General features: G+C 44.3%; 1 protein-coding gene across 2 annotated transcripts in view; it reads right to left on the bottom strand.

The window, feature by feature from the left end:
* The window catches only part of EPAS1 (endothelial PAS domain protein 1), a 111715-nt gene that overhangs the window by 61170 nt on the left and 33550 nt on the right, over positions 1 to 16995 (bottom strand). Inside the window, exon 1 of one of the 2 annotated variants that reach the window (XM_062637010.1) lies at positions 14616 to 14990. The exons of the other annotated variant lie outside the window; for it this stretch is intronic. Coding sequence (XP_062492994.1) covers positions 14616 to 14641 — 26 coding nt within the window. The 5' untranslated portion in view covers positions 14642 to 14990. Of the gene's footprint in view, positions 1 to 14615; positions 14991 to 16995 lie in introns of those variants that run through there. 2 annotated transcript variants of the gene reach the window in all.

The raw sequence follows: 16995 nt of genomic DNA, 5'->3' as shown, positions 1-16995 counted from the left end.
CAAAGGATAACACTCCCCATGCTTCTGCCAGTGGGCTAGGCTCCAGGACGCCATGTACCTGATGAAATGCAGATAAACCTGGGGTCTTATTTTTCGCCAAGTCTTGGCTTATTTTTAAAACGCGAGGTGTATTTTTGGTCCAGCGTTTGTTAGAAGTGGCGAATGGTTTGTTTGCATGGCTTTGCTAATAGACTGCTTGCTCTTGTGCTCTCTGTAATTTCAACTACAGCGAGTGACCTACAAAGAAAGTACTTGGCAGAAGCCTCATTTTTTCCACGCGTCTTGCCCATCTCTACCTCGAGGCACTCTGCTAATAAGATATGCAAGGGTTATGGATTCCTTTTCCCTTGGCATTCTGGAATGACCACGGCAAGTGGACTTGGCACAAAAAGATGACACCCACTTCGCATACAAATACACTATTTTAATCCGCTTACATGCGGAAAATAATTGGTTTGGATGTTGGGTTTTTGTTTGGGGGGTTGGGTTTTTTTTTCCTCATTTCTGAGAACTACCTCATCCAGGTTCTACATGGAGAAGACATCTGTTAAGTTGCAGCCAACTTTGTTTCCAAAATGGCTGAAAAAATGGGCCTCAATAGGGCAAAAATTCATTATCTGGTGATACATGAGTTCAGACAAGTTTCATGCTTTGTTCTAGGATTCATTCTCCTTTAAAACATTAATGACAAAAGGTTGGAGGTGGGAATCCATTTTGAGGTTCACACAGACGCAGCCAAATAAGAAGTGCAGCATGCAAAGTCTTACACAACATAAAACAATTACCAATTGTGATGAGCGTAGACAAAGCGTTCTCAGGAGAATCTATTTTATGTGTGTAATCGCCCTCAAAACACACACAATAGTGCTCTCCTTCCAGCAAATACACGATACAAACAAAAAACAAACAGCAGTACTGCCTTGAACTGGGGGAAGTGATTCTGAGAATTATAATAGATCTCCAGTAGATGCCGACTATCAGCACCAATAAATCAAGTTTTCATCAACACCATCATTTACGGGAACAACAAACTCGAAACAAGAGATTCCCGTCTGCCCCACGGTTTGCACACATAAAGGTTCCCATAACCTACTGCTTTTGCAAAAATAATTCAACGAGTACCACGGCAACACAGGAAAGTGAAAAAGTTAATGGTGACAATGCCTTCATTGTTACCACTGATACGACCATGCCCAAAATTAATCATGAACCTGACAAGCAACACCAAACACACACACGGTTGGACCTCTCCAACCAAAATAGACCTTTCTACAGCTGGATCCAGAGTTACAGCTGTTCAGAAGTGCAGCTGTTTCTCCATTTGAAGACAGCAATGCCTATCTTCCACAAAGAAGTCCAGATGCACTTCTTAGAGCCAGAGATCACCTACTGGTGATCTTAATGCGGCCAGTCTAATACACCTCACAATATCAAGCATTAGTATTATCATAGTTGCATAGCAGTTTCTTCATCCAAAACCAGTAAGGTCTAAACACACTGTAACACTCAGAAATGCCCAGAGTAAGGAAAACCATTTATCTGTATCTATTTTTTACCAAATATCTCACGATGAGTATTGAAAATGCCACATGGGTTAACTACTGAACAATGCTATAAAAACAAGGAGTTGTTATTCAAACAAGGGTGCTACCCAAACTGCATTTCTCCAGGCTCTGCAGACTCCTGCTGGACCCTGGTACCTGTGGCACAGCGAGCTGCAAGCATGGACCTGGCTGGAGTTACTGTCCCTGTGACTTCTTCAGCCATAGGAAGTCCCTGGACTCTACAGGTGGATGCACTTGTGCTACAGCCTTTCCCTGAAGCTCTTACAACGCTGCTTCTGAACCCCTATTCCCAGGCATCTAATATCCTTGTGATCCTTACAGCTCTGTCAGGAATGGAGACAGAAACGCAGTGTAACAGTGTAAGTCTTGATTCCTTAGGAAAATAAGCTAGAGGAGGATAGTTCTTGAAATCACTGTCTCACCTTCTACAAAAAATAAATCTTGTATTAAGATTTCTTTTGATGACTGCATTTCCCAGTATTTCACCCAGCCAAAATCCTGCTCCAAACTTCCTGTATGCAATTCACATTCAGCTACAGAAAACCATAATATACCATCACAAGCCATAAAGCATTTACTTTCTCTGGGGTGAAAGGGGATGTTCTGACTCTCAACAGCTAGTGCATCTCTAGGTTGAGGCATTTATCTTTATTTTCCTTCGGTACAGTAGTTCCATATTCCACAGTTTCACTATATGCCCTACAACAACTCCTGATATGCAAGCAAACTAAACGCTTTCAAAATAGAGTGTATGGAAATAGATTCACCCACCAAATATTTCCTTCTTAGAACTCTGTTAATCAGAACTGACTCCCTACACAAGTAATAGTATAAGAACAGATGCTTACTTTGCTTTCCTTATGCCTTACTGTTGGATCATTTCATTTGCTTAATCTATCAGCTAACAGCAGTAGAACCCAAGTAGAATGATTACAAAATTCCCTTCTAAGAGGGATAAAAGTTCACATTACACACAGTTTACAACTGAACCCCAACATGATAAAAGGTCTAAATACATTATTAGACTTGAAAGATTCCAGAGCTAGAGTTACTTTGGCACAAAAGCCAAAGCACTTAATCTAAATAAGGTACAAATAGAAAATAAGAAACCCAACCAACAGGAGCACATAGCTCAATGTACAAGTGATTCTGTAGGCACATTCACAGCTGTAACCTACTCAAAACACAATCCAACATATAACCTTATGTGTGTACTGTGTTCATCACATCAACTCCCTCTGAAGGAATGTTCTATAATGACTTCATATTGACACGATTTCTTCTTGAAGGTTTTAACAGGTCAGGCACCAGGTACCCTTCTTCTTTCAGCTCTATCTTTAGATGCCAATCACTGCACCCGAAATCCTCATTGTGACCTGCAGTGCAGACTTTGCTCCCTGCTCATTTTATTCACCAGGCTGGAAGAGCACTGAAAAGGCACTTTTTGTGGTGCTTAAAATAAGCACCATTTGTGGTCATATGCTTCCTTTAAAATAAATCTAAACGGAAGCAGTCAGAAAGCAGCAGTGCTGGTCACTGTTGTTTGCTGCTTCATGCTTGCATTTGGAGGGGCTGGAATTTAGTTTCTCTGTGTTTACAGTAGCATTTAGGTTTGGGGGGGTGGGGAATGTTGTCCTAAGATGTGGCAGGCAAAGGGAAAGGCACGGTGCTATACAGATAACATGGCTTCTCGCACTATCTTCTTAGGGCCTGCATATACAGTATGCAAAGCTGCCAGTAAAAAATGTTAGGCTTTTATAGCCTGCATAAATGGTTAGGCTTCTCTCAATGTCTTTTCTTCATGCAGAAGAACATGCCTGCTCCCTCTTCAGGCCTGCCCTGCCACCTGTATAGGGGAGAAGCCTTAATGCAAATGAAGATGCACAGGTTTCAGTCTATGTGGTCTATGTGAAGGAGCTCACTAAACCCATGTCAAATTAACCCTGTAATTCAGTACTGCTTTCCTTTCTTACAGCGCTCAGTTTAAAGCAACTGAGAGCAAATGATTACCAACTGGAGCCCTAATGAACTCCCTATCTGCGGAAAAGACTGGTTTTGGTGCCATGGTCATACCCTCCTTTTCTTTGTTATTGCCCAATTGGCTGCTCACCTGCCTGCTTTGTGATGACATCTGACAGAATACTGCATTTTATGATCTCTCTGACACTTTCAGGGCATTGCCAATCCCCTGCCACCACCATCCCATTTCTCAGTTGCTCGGGGTGTCCAAACTGCACATGGATCTTACATGACAGGAGGGCCAAATTCAGTGGTGAAGCAAGGTCACCCATGTGTGTAAGCTACAAACCAAGGGCTAACATGAAGTGGTAAAGAAAGCCATTAACCAGTGATGTAAGAAGAGCAAGAGATAACCAGACTCCTTCCACTTGACAACCCTCTGTTCAAGCATTTTTCAAGTTAGGTTTATCATGCAAGCTTCTTGCCAACATCGCTACAGCATTGTTTCAAGCATAGAAAGTCGCTACTTTAAAAAGTTTACAGTCTAAATAAATAAGACACACAAAGGGTGGAAGGAAGGATATATTACCATCCCAGTTTTCCAGACTGGGGAGCGAGGGTAATGACGGAGATCAGCCACCCCGTCTAGCCCACGTTACCAACCCAGCGCACCCCATCCCAAGCAGGACAAAGATCCGGGGCTGAGTGAGAAGGGCTTTCGGAGAGGGTGTGGAGAGTAAAGGCAATGGGAAAAGCAACTGCAGAGGCCAGAATCACTTGCTGAAGCTGTTCACCAGCCAGCTCTACTGAGAGCAATAAACAAGCTCAAGAGACAGAATCCAAGTTATGATTTTATTCAGCTTCACCATGCTTCGGTGTGGGTCCCCATGCCAAAGATGCTTTGGTTGGGGCCAGCCGTGTGGTTAACAAACAAAAGTGGGGTTGGGGGGTTTGTTTTTCTTAAGTGGGAAATAATGGGTGTTACGAAACACCAGCAGTAAGCTTCCCTCAAGAAATCTTGCTTCTATCTCATTTTCAAGCCAGCACAAGCCTAAGCGAATAGGATAGTGCTCTTTTGTGAATCATTGGGAACATAAATATGGCTTTGCTGTTATGTAAAACCCAGTAGCAGTGTGAAGACAACTTAAGCTTGAAAAACGTCTAGCTTTCCTTGTAAATGTAAGCCATGCTATTTTGCTGAGATCAGGCATCATCATCCTTGGCTAGATGGGCTATTGATTTCCTCTTGCGCAAGCAAAGGTCACCCATTTCAAGTACAAAAGTCATCAAATTCCAGCTTCCTATATTCCCCAATCTTCATGCATTAGCTCAAAGGATGATGAGAAATGGGTCACTCAGGTGAATATGAGGATACACTGGAAGATGTAAATCCAAAGCTACATTTGTCATATTATTTCCTTTTTGACAGAGGCTCCCTTTAACGGGAGATGTGAAAACCCAGGGACAGCTAGAGCTAATGGTAAGCAAATCCCTCCAAAGACAGCCCTTCCCTCCTGGTGAGTGCAACTTGTGGAGGCCATTCCTAAAAGCCCATCCTTCCCAAAGGCTGCCTCCTTCTGGAAAAGCTACATTTGCCCAGTTCTCTGAAGGGATCACCTGGCAAAAGCTCTACAGGAAAAACAGCAGAAGCATTTCCACTAATTTCCTATCTTCCCTCCCAGTTTATAAGACACACTGGAGACAACTGAATCCTTAGAAAAAATCCTGGCATGGGGGACAGCTATGATCGGTCACTGGGTTTATATCCCAGCAAAATACTGCCTAAGGAGTAGTGGCATGATAAAGCCACTTAATGTTGAATTTCTTTACCCACACGCATGCATGATCCTGCCATTCCATAGCTCATTCAAAAACCATTTTTGTTCCAAGCAAGCTTTGTATCAGCTTTAAGTCAATGCTCTCCCTTATTACCTAAGAATCTGAAGATACTGTCATTGCCATCAGCTGGTGAGTATGTTACTTCATCATAATAGCATACAAAAGATCTAACCAGGCAGCAACACATCCAATCTCAGAAGACACTCTGGTATTGGCAACAAATTTTGGATACAAATCGCATGACAGCTTAAAGTTTAGCAACCTCCTAGCAACATTCCATATTTACAAATGTAGAAATGCAGAGGGGTGGGGGATCTTGTGTTAACGTCACAAAAGATCTTTGAAGTATTGTGACAACAAGTACCCAATAACACTAAGAATTTACCGGCAGAGAGGGTGATACAATTGTGAATCAATGGACAGGGCTCAAAGACCAGCACCAGCCACAAGAATGTCCCAAACCAAATGACTGAATAGGATTGCTTTGTAGTTTATCATACAAATGCAAGTGCGAACCACAACTGCGATACCAAGAGTTGAAGTACCTTTTTATTGCAGTAAAGACTTTAGATATGCTAATGGCTAAAACAAAATACAAGGGATGTTCTTCAACGCTTACTTCTACCACCTTTATAAGAACTGTGTCATAACCATCCTACTTCATACTTCCTTCAGCTTACTAAACAAATATTTCTCTTACAGGCACACGTGTGTATCTTAAAGGAAAACATTATGCAGTAACATCTGAACACTATTAAACAACTTGCACCAAAATTTTCAGCTCTTAATGGCCTTTTCCCATGCAAAGAATTAGGGAAGTTAGTAAGGTCTCTTGATGCTATAAATTAGCAACAGCTTTCCCTTTTAAGAAAAGAGCAATAGGGAACATTTTTTAGGTTGTATGCAGCTTATTCAGACCATTGTACTGACTTCAGTCATTCAGCAAATCACCTACTCTGTATTAAACAACACATACTAAAGGAATTGGAAGCCGACTACCTAAAGAAAACGCATGTACTAGGCCAAAGGTGGGTATCACTTGGGATCACTATATTTCACGATATATTATCTCCTGTTACTTAAAGCAATGGCTTTCCTGGGAAAGGCAAACATTTCTATCTCTCACCATACGTAGGCAGGTTTTCAGGAACATGACTCTGAAACTATCAGTCCTTTGAGAACAACCAAGTAAGAAAGTCTGCAACAGGCTGTTCTCATCTTTCCTACATTTTGACTTTGTTCAGCCTATCAGAGGCCAGTGATGTGGACCAGGGGTAGGGAGGGTCTTTACTGCTATGCTTTCAGTTATACTATGGTCTTTAAAAAGCTGTTCATATAACCAGAACTAGAGGAGACCTTTGTTGTTGCCAAATCACACTTCCTGCCCTAACCAATCCAAAGACAACGAAATACTTTCAGCAGACCTGGTAACTTGTTTAAGCAATTCCATTTCATGAAAGACTGGGACTGTTCTCAGTTCAAGGCCTTCAGTGATGAGGGTTTCACGAGTAATGTGAAAGAAATGCCTAATATTTTGGTTTAGCAGATAAATGTATAAGAGTCTCCCCTGAAAGGAAGACAGGAACTTGATCGAGGTCAAGCCACCAAACCAGATTCATGTATGTGTCTCATAGCTTTTGGGAAAACAAAAAAGATGTGGGGGAAACCAAATCACTCACTGAGTCAAACACCAGAGGAAAAAAAATAAATCTTTAAATTAAAAAGAGACTAAAGATTACTCAAGTCTCATTCAAAGGAAAACCATCCTGGTTTAGATTAACAATGGGCAACACAGGAATCCAAGTGTTTCAGCAAGCTCCAAACGTTTTTACCATTTCTCAATCCCATCCCTTCACTTTGGTCTAACACCGGTTTGCGTTTCACTGGTGCTCTGGAAGGATTATTTTCCAATAAAATGCTTATTTTTACAGAAAACACTCGTTCTATCAACTGCATCTGCAGCTCTTCCACTGCTCATTAACTCATTCTTCAAAACCGGCACCTTGTATCTTCCCTTCATTTGCCTAACTCTAACCAAACGTATTTTGGTATATTAGATAATGAGTAACAAATATTTACAATAGATTAAGTTCACATTTCAGTAGTTCCAAATAGTTTCTAAATGATCCTGGCAATCTTATTTCACATATACCTTCAGACAGGCTGCTTGCTATCAAGTGCCATAAGTTACACCCACATGATTCATGCGCTAGAAGAGTTGCTCAGTTTAAAAACATAACGAAACAACCAACCAAAAACCCAACACACACAACCCTCCCCATATCCCTTCTAATTTTAGCCTCTCCTTAGATAAGACAATTTCCCGAAACAAAATGAGAGGGTCAGATTGCTCTCACTCCTCTGGCACCAAAACGTTATTTGTAAAAGTAGCAGAAGGAACACAGTATTTCATACCCAAATATAAAGTGCTCCAGCCTCCTGTTCTGCTGGGGTTGCAGGGAAGGAGGCAAAAGCAAAAGGCAATGAGTGATTCTTGGAATAAAAACCAAAACAACTGAGGCAGGCAGCAATGTGCACTGTAAGACTTGGCACTCATGGCTTTTCTGTAGGAAAACAATAAAAGACTGACCCTCTAGAGCACAGAACCCTAAGCCAGGCATGCACCATCACACCACGTCCCCCATCACGATGGCCTCAGCTTCCAGGGACAGCCCCCAGGCAGAAAAGAAGAGGACAGCTAAGATGTTAAACAGGTTGTGGGCATGGCAGCATGGAAGGTGAGAAACAGCATATGATTATATATATAATAGAGATATATAATATACATATGTTGGTCATATATACCACCCTCCCTGCAGCAGGAAAGGGCTAATACCCAGGCCAGCTTGAGGGCACACAGCAGGAAGTCTTTTTTATTTAAATTCAGAAAAACTTGAGGCAGGTTTGACACCAGCCCAGATCAGTAAGAAAAAGCATCTTCTGTCCACCACCTATTTAATAAATACAGCCTTCATTTTACAGATCTGTAGGACAGAAGCATATACTCAGGGGGAATCATAATTCTCAGAACCTCACCTTCATCTTGGTGCACTGTTAAATCAGCACTGTGTTTATAGAGTAAATGGTGACCTAATCACCACAACAACTAGTTGGGATTAAAAATAGCTGAGGACACTTAATAGTAGCTGTGAGATAATATCAGAGTTGGGCAATACCTCTTAAGCTTACTGATGATATAGTAAAAAACCAAACCAACCAACAAACAAATCCCAGCCAAATCCCGTAAATGGCCAAATCCCTGTTGTCTCTTCACCCCAATCCTGCTTTACAGCCCATCAGAATCATTATAGCCTTGGGGACCGGCCTCAAGAAGTAGGGTCTGGAGGGGTAAGTCAGGCGCAGGCAAGACACCCTTTCAGAGATGTGTTGAGTTCTCCTGTATGCTGCTGGAAACACCAATGAGTTGTTGAGATGCTTTTGGAAAACTGTCAGTTTGGTTCTACAGATACTCCACATAAGATTAAAACATACGACACTTCATGTTTGCTTGAAGGCAGATCACTGTATGAATATACACACAGCAGAACGAAGAAGCATTTGTAACTTGGGGGATGGTTTAACATCTTTGTATTAGGAATAAAAGAAGCTATGCAGCTGTATTATATCTTGGGGTTTTTTCCCCACTTGAGAGCAGAAACAAAGTAAGAAAGTGGTTTTCCCTCCTGCCCAGATGCGCAGGACTTGTCCATAAAGCTGCAATAAGCCAGTGTTAACAGCACACCCACAGGCTAACATAAAGCAATTGTAAAGTTCCAGAATTTTTCAGACAACTTTTTGGAGGCAACACCCTAAACATTCCTCTAATCCAAGAAAACTGCTGATTCCATATATTAGCACACAGAGGAAGGGTCAAGACCAGGGCACCTCTTTGACTGAAGCTCAGACATAAAAACTCAACTAAAGCTGCTTTGCTTCTTGCCGGGTAAGACATCTGATGAGTTTCTATAGAATGGAATATTGACCATTTGTTGTGTCATGCAATGCAGTTGACAGAGAAGCACAGTGGATACATTATCCAACTCCAAGCTCTTTGTAATAACAGTCAAGTAAATTAAATTACAAGCCTAACTGTTTTAAGACCTAAAGATGCCCATTTATATCAGAACTTATTACGGCAGATTTTGTTTCAGCTGAATTTTCTAGAACTAAAGAAAGTCACAGAGCAAAGAACCAAAATCAGAAATAGATTTGAGTTCAAGAAGTAAATAGCATAATTAAATAAGAGTTACTTTGGCCAATTGGCCTACTCCATTAATCTACTTTCCAAGAGCACAGTAAAAGACTGTTTCCCATTTTTACATACTTTAGAAAGATTATCCATTAAAAGTAGCCTTGTAAATTCAAGAAAACAGTTACTTTTCTCTTATATAAGAAGTCCAGATTTTATCCTCAGCACATAACTACATCATTGTATTGCCTTTTAAGCAAATGGAGCACAAGAACGATACATGAGAGAAAATCCCACCAGCTGCACTATAACCACACTTGCTCTTCCCCTTAGTTTCAGAGAAGGGTTCTGTCAACCTTGTGCCAGCACATAGGAGTCAAGCTATTCATAATTACTAGGGTATACAAGACATTCTCAATATTGGAGTAGTTAACAGAAAAGCATTTCACAAATAGCTTTAGAGGACTAAAACCATTCTATATATATTTATTATTTGTAAATAAAACCTGCCTTTGTATTGCTCATTCCCTTATTCTAATGTTTATCCTCATTCTCAGTTTTAACAAGGCTATCCCATTTGAAGATAATGGAAAAAGGTTCAAGACTCAAAGAGTTCTGCCTCTACCACAGCTAACAGCAGCTCTTAACTTGGAACCTGAAAACAAGCATACTTTATGAATCCACCATAACAAACAATGCTATAGGAAGGCAGAGATATCCATTTCTGACACTTGTGATGCCTCTCCTAAATTAGGAGCTTAATCCCAAACCTCCTATTTGCAGAGCAGCTCCGATATGCAAGATATTCCCAATGAACCTCAGAGGATAAATATGACAGGAGATGATCAACATCAGAAGTGAAAAGGACATGACACAGAAAAGTGCTGCATACTAAGGGGCATAAGTCCAAGAGCAGGTTAAAAATCTAAGTGCTAAACAAAGCAGAGCCAAGCCAGCCCTTGCAGCATCCCTGCAAAGCACAAATCCTCAGCAGCTCAGGTAAGTTTGGGAGGACGGTACACATAAAAAGCATTTGCATTGCACGCTGCTCAAATTAAGCTCAAATGCTTTGCCTCTGCAGAGGTGAAACCACAGCAGCTGAGAGATGGAAGTCAAGCTGTCCCAAGCAGGCCAGGACACCAAATCAGAGCTCAGCCCAACCTCTGCTACGTGCCATTGCAGTCAAAGGGAAATATCAAGGTACTCATGCAGCCTAACTACACAAGCCCTTTCCACATCTGCAGAACTACAGAAAGGGCAGTGAGTGCAGAACCCAGAAGGGGCAAAACCAAAGTATGACTGGAAGAAGTGACCAGAGTCATCCACGAAGACCGGCAAGCTATGAAGCGCCTGCATTTTTGGTGCTGAAACGCAAGTCCAAGCTGCTTGATGTTACTGTATCACAGAAGTGTGCTAACCAATCAATTTCAACCTGAATTCAGGAGATTACATTTCCTTTTGCCAACCCCAAATAAGAAAAATTGTAAGGGCAGATGTTAACACAGAGGCAAATAGGATTAAATTGAACATGTGGGCTGTGCACAGGGAGATGCTCAGCAGTAACAACACTCGATCGATTTTTCTATGAAGTCAAATAACCTCTGCAATAGTCCACAAAGGAAAGTATTCAAAGCTCTGTGGTTTGAAGTACATAAAGCAAGGCTTCCAAGAATATTAGGAACAAGATACATTGGCAAGTGGAGGGACAAGGTCATGTAATTCACCACTGTTGCAGAGCAAGATAGTACACCTGGCAACAGTGACATTCTTTGCATGTCACTAGGTAGAACAAACTGAGACCTGTAGTAAGTTTCCTGCAATCTGCAGTTCAACACCTTGGCACATCCAAATGCTTGCATTTCCTGGTACCCAAATTACACCCATTAAGAGAGAGCAATTGACTACCTGAGCCCTGGAAAGCGGTGCCATCAGGACTGCCTCCTCATCCTGAGGAGGAGCTGCCAAGAGTGACCTCAGCTTGGCAGATCCCTCTCCTGAAGTAGAGGTCAGTGGAAACTGAGGCACAAAGTGTCTGCTCAGAGGGGCGCAACATCTAGTAAAGCCCAGAGTGAAAGGGTAACTGAAAGCAGTCATTTAGCTAGCCAATAACTGGAGGGATTCCCATTTGTTTACTATCTGGACCAGAAGTTCAACGGGCCCATATAACATCACACCGTTGGGGTCAAACCTGGTATAATTGTATGGGGACTAGCACAGAACCTGCCTGAGCTGCAGATCTGGCTTTTCATACAACTGGGCAACAAACATACAAATCTTCAAACACCACAACTGAAAAGGTGAAGCCAAACAATAAATCATATTCAGAGGTAACCTGATTTGTCCTGAGCCTGGTTTCAGACTTCTCAAACTCAGACTGTTCTGGGTGGACAAGCAGTATATTTGACACACTATCCATTCCTAACAAAATAACTATGTCCCTCAAAAACACATGATAACTAAATAATGCAAAACCACACCAAGGTATTCCACAAAACTGCCCCAATTGGGACCTATCTACTAGCTGTTGTACTGCACATTAACCACAGATGCTGTTTCCTTAGCTTTTACTATTTTGCTAGTGTGTTTTACACTTTTACTCCTCCTTTTCGCAGTTTCTAGTTATTAGCACTCTAAGAAACATCAGACTTTCTATCTAAGACTGTGAAGATAATGATTTTTTTTTTAAGTTAAAATAACCACCATGTTAATTGCAGGTCAGTGTCTTGCACTGACTTTAAATGTGGGAAAATAGCCTATTCAAAGTGCTATAAACATTTGTTCCAAAGAAAGCAACTGCTCTTTTCTATTGACAGAGCTTCAAATGAGAAGCTGAGGATGCTCCTCAACTTAAATGGACCATTAAAAGAATCAAATATTAACTTCCACAGTGCATCTGTTTAACAGTAAAAGAACTGCTCCTCCAAACATATGTTCCAGATCTGCCTGGAAAGCTGGTAAACCAGATTACCCCCACCACCTTTTCTACTCAAAATTGATTTATAAATGCTATTAGTGAGTCAGGTTAGATTTCCTAGCTGCGTATCTGGATAAAGATCAAGCAAATAATACGACAACTGGTGAACTCAAGGCAATAAATCTATTCCGTAATAGTACTGGAAAATCTAAAAACCCATAAATAAATAACCCTGCTTCACCAGGCTACACCGGGTAGGTGCCCATTCGGGACGTACATATGCTCACAGACAGGGAGACACAAGCACGCTATCTTAAATCCCGTCTCTGCTTCTCCCCCAGTTCTTCCACAAACATTAATTTACACAACAATCCCAAGAGCCAGATAACCATTCCCCTGCTCCCGAAAGAGGTAGAAAACGGTCAGTGGAACACCATCACAAGACTGTCACGAGATTGATGTAAAATCAGTGACAGGGTCGGGATTAGTGTTCAAACCAGCCCGGTGAAGTTTCTCTGTCGTAACAGAAGAGCATTTCCACAAAGCACTCCAGCATGCTGTCCTGCAAGATTAGACAGCGCTCAACCAACCCCTCACAGTGCTTGAAAGTAAGAGGTTAAAAGTGAAGAGATTAAGAGCACCTCATTAAAAAAAGGCTGAATAACAAACGCAGTGTATTTTCAACATGCACACTATTTCGTTCTTCTCATTCCTATAAAACATTTTCATAACTACATTATACTGTGCTATAATTTTTTACTCCCTTGCTCAACACAAGAGGACACAAACCATACCCCTATTCTATAGCCTGCACAGAAGATTAATGCCTAGAACAAAATATACTTGAGGCAATAATTTAACCTTAACACATTAGTGTTTGATAAACTGAGGGGACTACATAGAAAATGCATGGTTTATACTGTAACATTTCCCCCATTACATTGTCATAGGGTGACTCAATGAAAAAAAGGGGCTATTATACAAACCAAAACACAGCGTTTAAAGTTTAGTGCACCATCAACTGGAAAGCACACGACAAATAACAAGATAAAATTCTTAGTCTGTAAATCACATCGTTTACAAACACAATCTGCAGTTAGACCGGCAACCTGAGCCAATAATAGATCCAGCCTTGTGGGTGCCTGCTGTATAAAACAGACCCAACAAACACCCTGTTATGAGACTTGGTGGACCTTTATTCGCTTGCTAAGCCTCCACCGTGTCAGCGCCCTTGCTCATCCCCAGGAATTGCTTACAGGCTTGAAGCCACGACTGGAGACTTCTTAATCTCCACCTGTAACTTCTGCGTTAGGGATCCTTCAGTTCTATTTCGACGTTCAATCGCAAGAACCAACAGGAAAACGCACTGAGATAGCGATAGAAAACTAGCGAGTCACTTCTCCCTTCGGAAGGTTCCTTATGGCACCCATGGCAATGCCCAGCGCTACATCCCGGCCAGGCGGCAGGCCTTGGCACGGCGCAGCGCCCTGCGCTCCCGAGCTGCCAGCCGTCTAGGAAAGCTCGCCGGCACTTGAGGAACTCCGCGAGCCGCACATCTGATGCGACATCCAGCTTCTTGGGCTGGAGAGAGGATCTGTCCCAGTGTGTCGGTTTTATAGCAATCAGCACGGGTTTACCAGGCGGGCAGTTACATCCATAAGGTTTTAACCCTGAAACGCGTTTTGCTAAGGGTGCTACCCGCCAAACCCCCGTCCTCAAGGGAAGGATGCTTTCCTAACAACTGGGTCCTAACTGATACCAGGCGGCTAAGCCCTGCCACACCGTGCACCAAAGCCACCCCGCAGCGCGGCGGACCCGCACCTGCCCGCCGCCCACCGGGCACAGCCGGGACCCGCGGCCGCTTCCTCGCAGGGCGCTGCTGGCCCCGGTGCCGCTCCCTCGGGCTCCGCTCTGCGCCCAACAGAGAAGCGCAGGCGGCCCTAAGGACCGGGCTGGGCGCTGCTCCCCTTCTCCTCTCCCCGCCAGCCCCAGCCCGGGCTGGGCGAACTCTTGCCGCTGGTCCGCGCAAAGGCTCCGAGCCCTCGCAAAGCCCCGAACAGGACGGCCCTGCCGCGGGGGGAGCCGGCGGAGGAGGAGGAAGAGCACGAAGCGGCCCGAGCAGACCGGAGCCTCGCCGGCGGCCCCTCACCTTTTCTTCTCCTTGTCAGCTGTCATCGCGGCGGCTGCCGACTCCTGCGCCGCCTCTCGGGCCGGGGCGGGCTCAGCACCTGCCCGCGGGACTCGGGGGCTCCGCGGGCGGCGGCGAGCGAGCGGTCGGTCGGGGGTCGGCGATCCGGTTCGGCCGGGTCGCCCCCGAGGCGGGCGTACAGTCTCAGGACACTGCCGAGGATTGTACGGCCCGCCCGGGGGAGGCGGCGGCCGCGGCTGCTGCGGGGCAGGAGAGCGCGGCGGCGGCTGTGCGGCTCGGCACCGCCACCGGAAAGTTCTCACTTTAAACCTCGGGCCGCCGCCGGCCGCGGGGGCAGGCCCGGCCCCCTCCGCCCCGGACCGGGCCCGGCCCGGCCCCGCCGTCACCGCCAATGGGGGCAGCCGGGCGCCGCCGCCGCGCCCCGGCCTCCCCGCCCCCGGCCTGCCCGGCGGGGGGCAGCTGGGCCGCTGCTGCCCCACCGGCAGCGGCCTGCAGGGACAGCGGTGTCCGCCGGCACCGCTTTGGGTTGAATTGTGCCGGTTTTGGCTGTTTGACAACTTTCTGTACTTTCACCCCCACACAAGCCATTGGCGCGGCTCAGCGGCAGGAGCACCGCGGCACCTGCAGCGCGCCCGCGGAGCTGCTCGGGCGGAGGCGGCCGCGGTGCGGAGCTCCGCTCGGGGAAAGGGGATGCCGCCCCCCTGAGCCACCCCGGTCACTCCAAGCGCTAGCGGCAGCCGCAGTACCGGCCGCGCCGCAGCGAAGCCGGTGTGCAGGGCGGCGGAGGAGGGATGTGAGAAGGAGCGCAGGGGCTGCGCTGCTGCCTCCCCGATGGGACTGACTTCCTCCGCCTGGTTTTTCACCTTCGTTTTCGATGTCACACCGCGTATTTCAACTCCTGCGCTTTTAAGAGCCGTAACTGGCCCCGCACAGTGAACTCACAGGGGCAAGAAGTGCCAGAGCTCATCTCACGCCAACATCTGCTGTAGTTGGCTGGTTAAGATCAATGTAAATAATAACCCTCAACTTTGGTTTTCATTTATTTTACACTAAAGCAGACAAGGTTTTCCTGAGATTATCTTTCATCACTGTAGAAACTAGTCCTAGCCTCATGTTTTAAGGCTTACCTTATGGTTTTGCATCTCAAACCAAAATGCACACCTCTGCATTACACTACACCAGGTGTCCCATATTTGTGGAAAATGGGATTACTGCAGGCAGAGTGAGCCAAACTAGGTTTATTTCTTGGTTATCCAAATGTGAGCAATTTCCCTAGGCCCTTTCGTAGGCTGGTTTGTGTACAATGGGTCAGAGAGTGTGGTTTTTTTTTTCTTTTACACAATATGAATGTTTGAAGAAATGCATTTGGATTTGCATATTCTGCTCTCAAGTCTAAAAAGAGCTACACATGCTTACACAGCAACAGCCTAATTATGTGGTAACACTTGGGGTTTTTTTCTTGTTATACAAGAGAACCCAAACAAAAGAAACCCACAAATATTTAAAACCCAAGTAAACTCAGTCAAACAGAATTTGTGTATGCAGGACTAAATTTAACCTTCTGGGAATACAAGAATGCAACAGGATCAAAGAGCCAAGTCACTCATTTCCTAAATTAAATAGGCCTCTTCATCCTTCATTGATCTCTGCTATGTCAATGCTTCTTGCTGTATCTTAAAGCACTTCACTTGGATAAACAACTTGCCTTCAAAAACCAGACAAGGAAAGCATTCGAATCAACTAAAACTAAACCACTTGGTAAATTTCAGCTATTGCACATCTAGCCCATTGGCCTGACTCTTGTTGGCTTTGCCTACAGGGATAGAGTTAGTTGATTAACAGTCTAAACAGAGGGAAACTCTCCTGACCAGCAAGGCCTGAAGGTGCTTTGACAACAGGAGAATTCACATCCAAGTGCCACTCAAGAACCACCACCACCCATCCTCCTTTGTGGAGGACAACTGGTAGGCTTCAACACAGGTGAATGCCCAGCAAAACCAGAACCTTGCTGCTGCACTGGGAGGTGATGCAAGCAAGAACAAGTGATTCTTACAGCTCCCTTCCAACTCCAGCTTCTGAAGTTGTCCATGCTACTGCTTCCTGCAGCTGAGCCCCCCATCTTGACCATGATGAAAACAAACAGCCTGTCTTCTGGAACTGACTTCAGTTGTTAATTCCCCCTTGTTCCTATGACTATTCAGGGAGGGAAAGATCAAATGTATCTCTATCATTCTATTGAATGCATTCTGCAACAATAAGGACCCCCACAGCACCTATAGGGATGCAGAAAGCACTGTCCTTCACCAAGAACTAAAAAAAAGAATCATACTTTTATTCCTAAATGCACCTTATGACTGCTTTGATCTCCTTTATGGTCAGT

The sequence above is a fragment of the Pezoporus occidentalis genome, unplaced genomic scaffold, assembly GCF_034315485.1.
Source record: "Pezoporus occidentalis ecotype Australia unplaced genomic scaffold, CSIRO_AGI_Poc_V1 ctg50, whole genome shotgun sequence".
NCBI lineage: Eukaryota > Metazoa > Chordata > Aves > Psittaciformes > Psittacidae > Pezoporus > Pezoporus occidentalis.
This window is presented reverse-complemented; position numbering and strand designations above follow the sequence as displayed.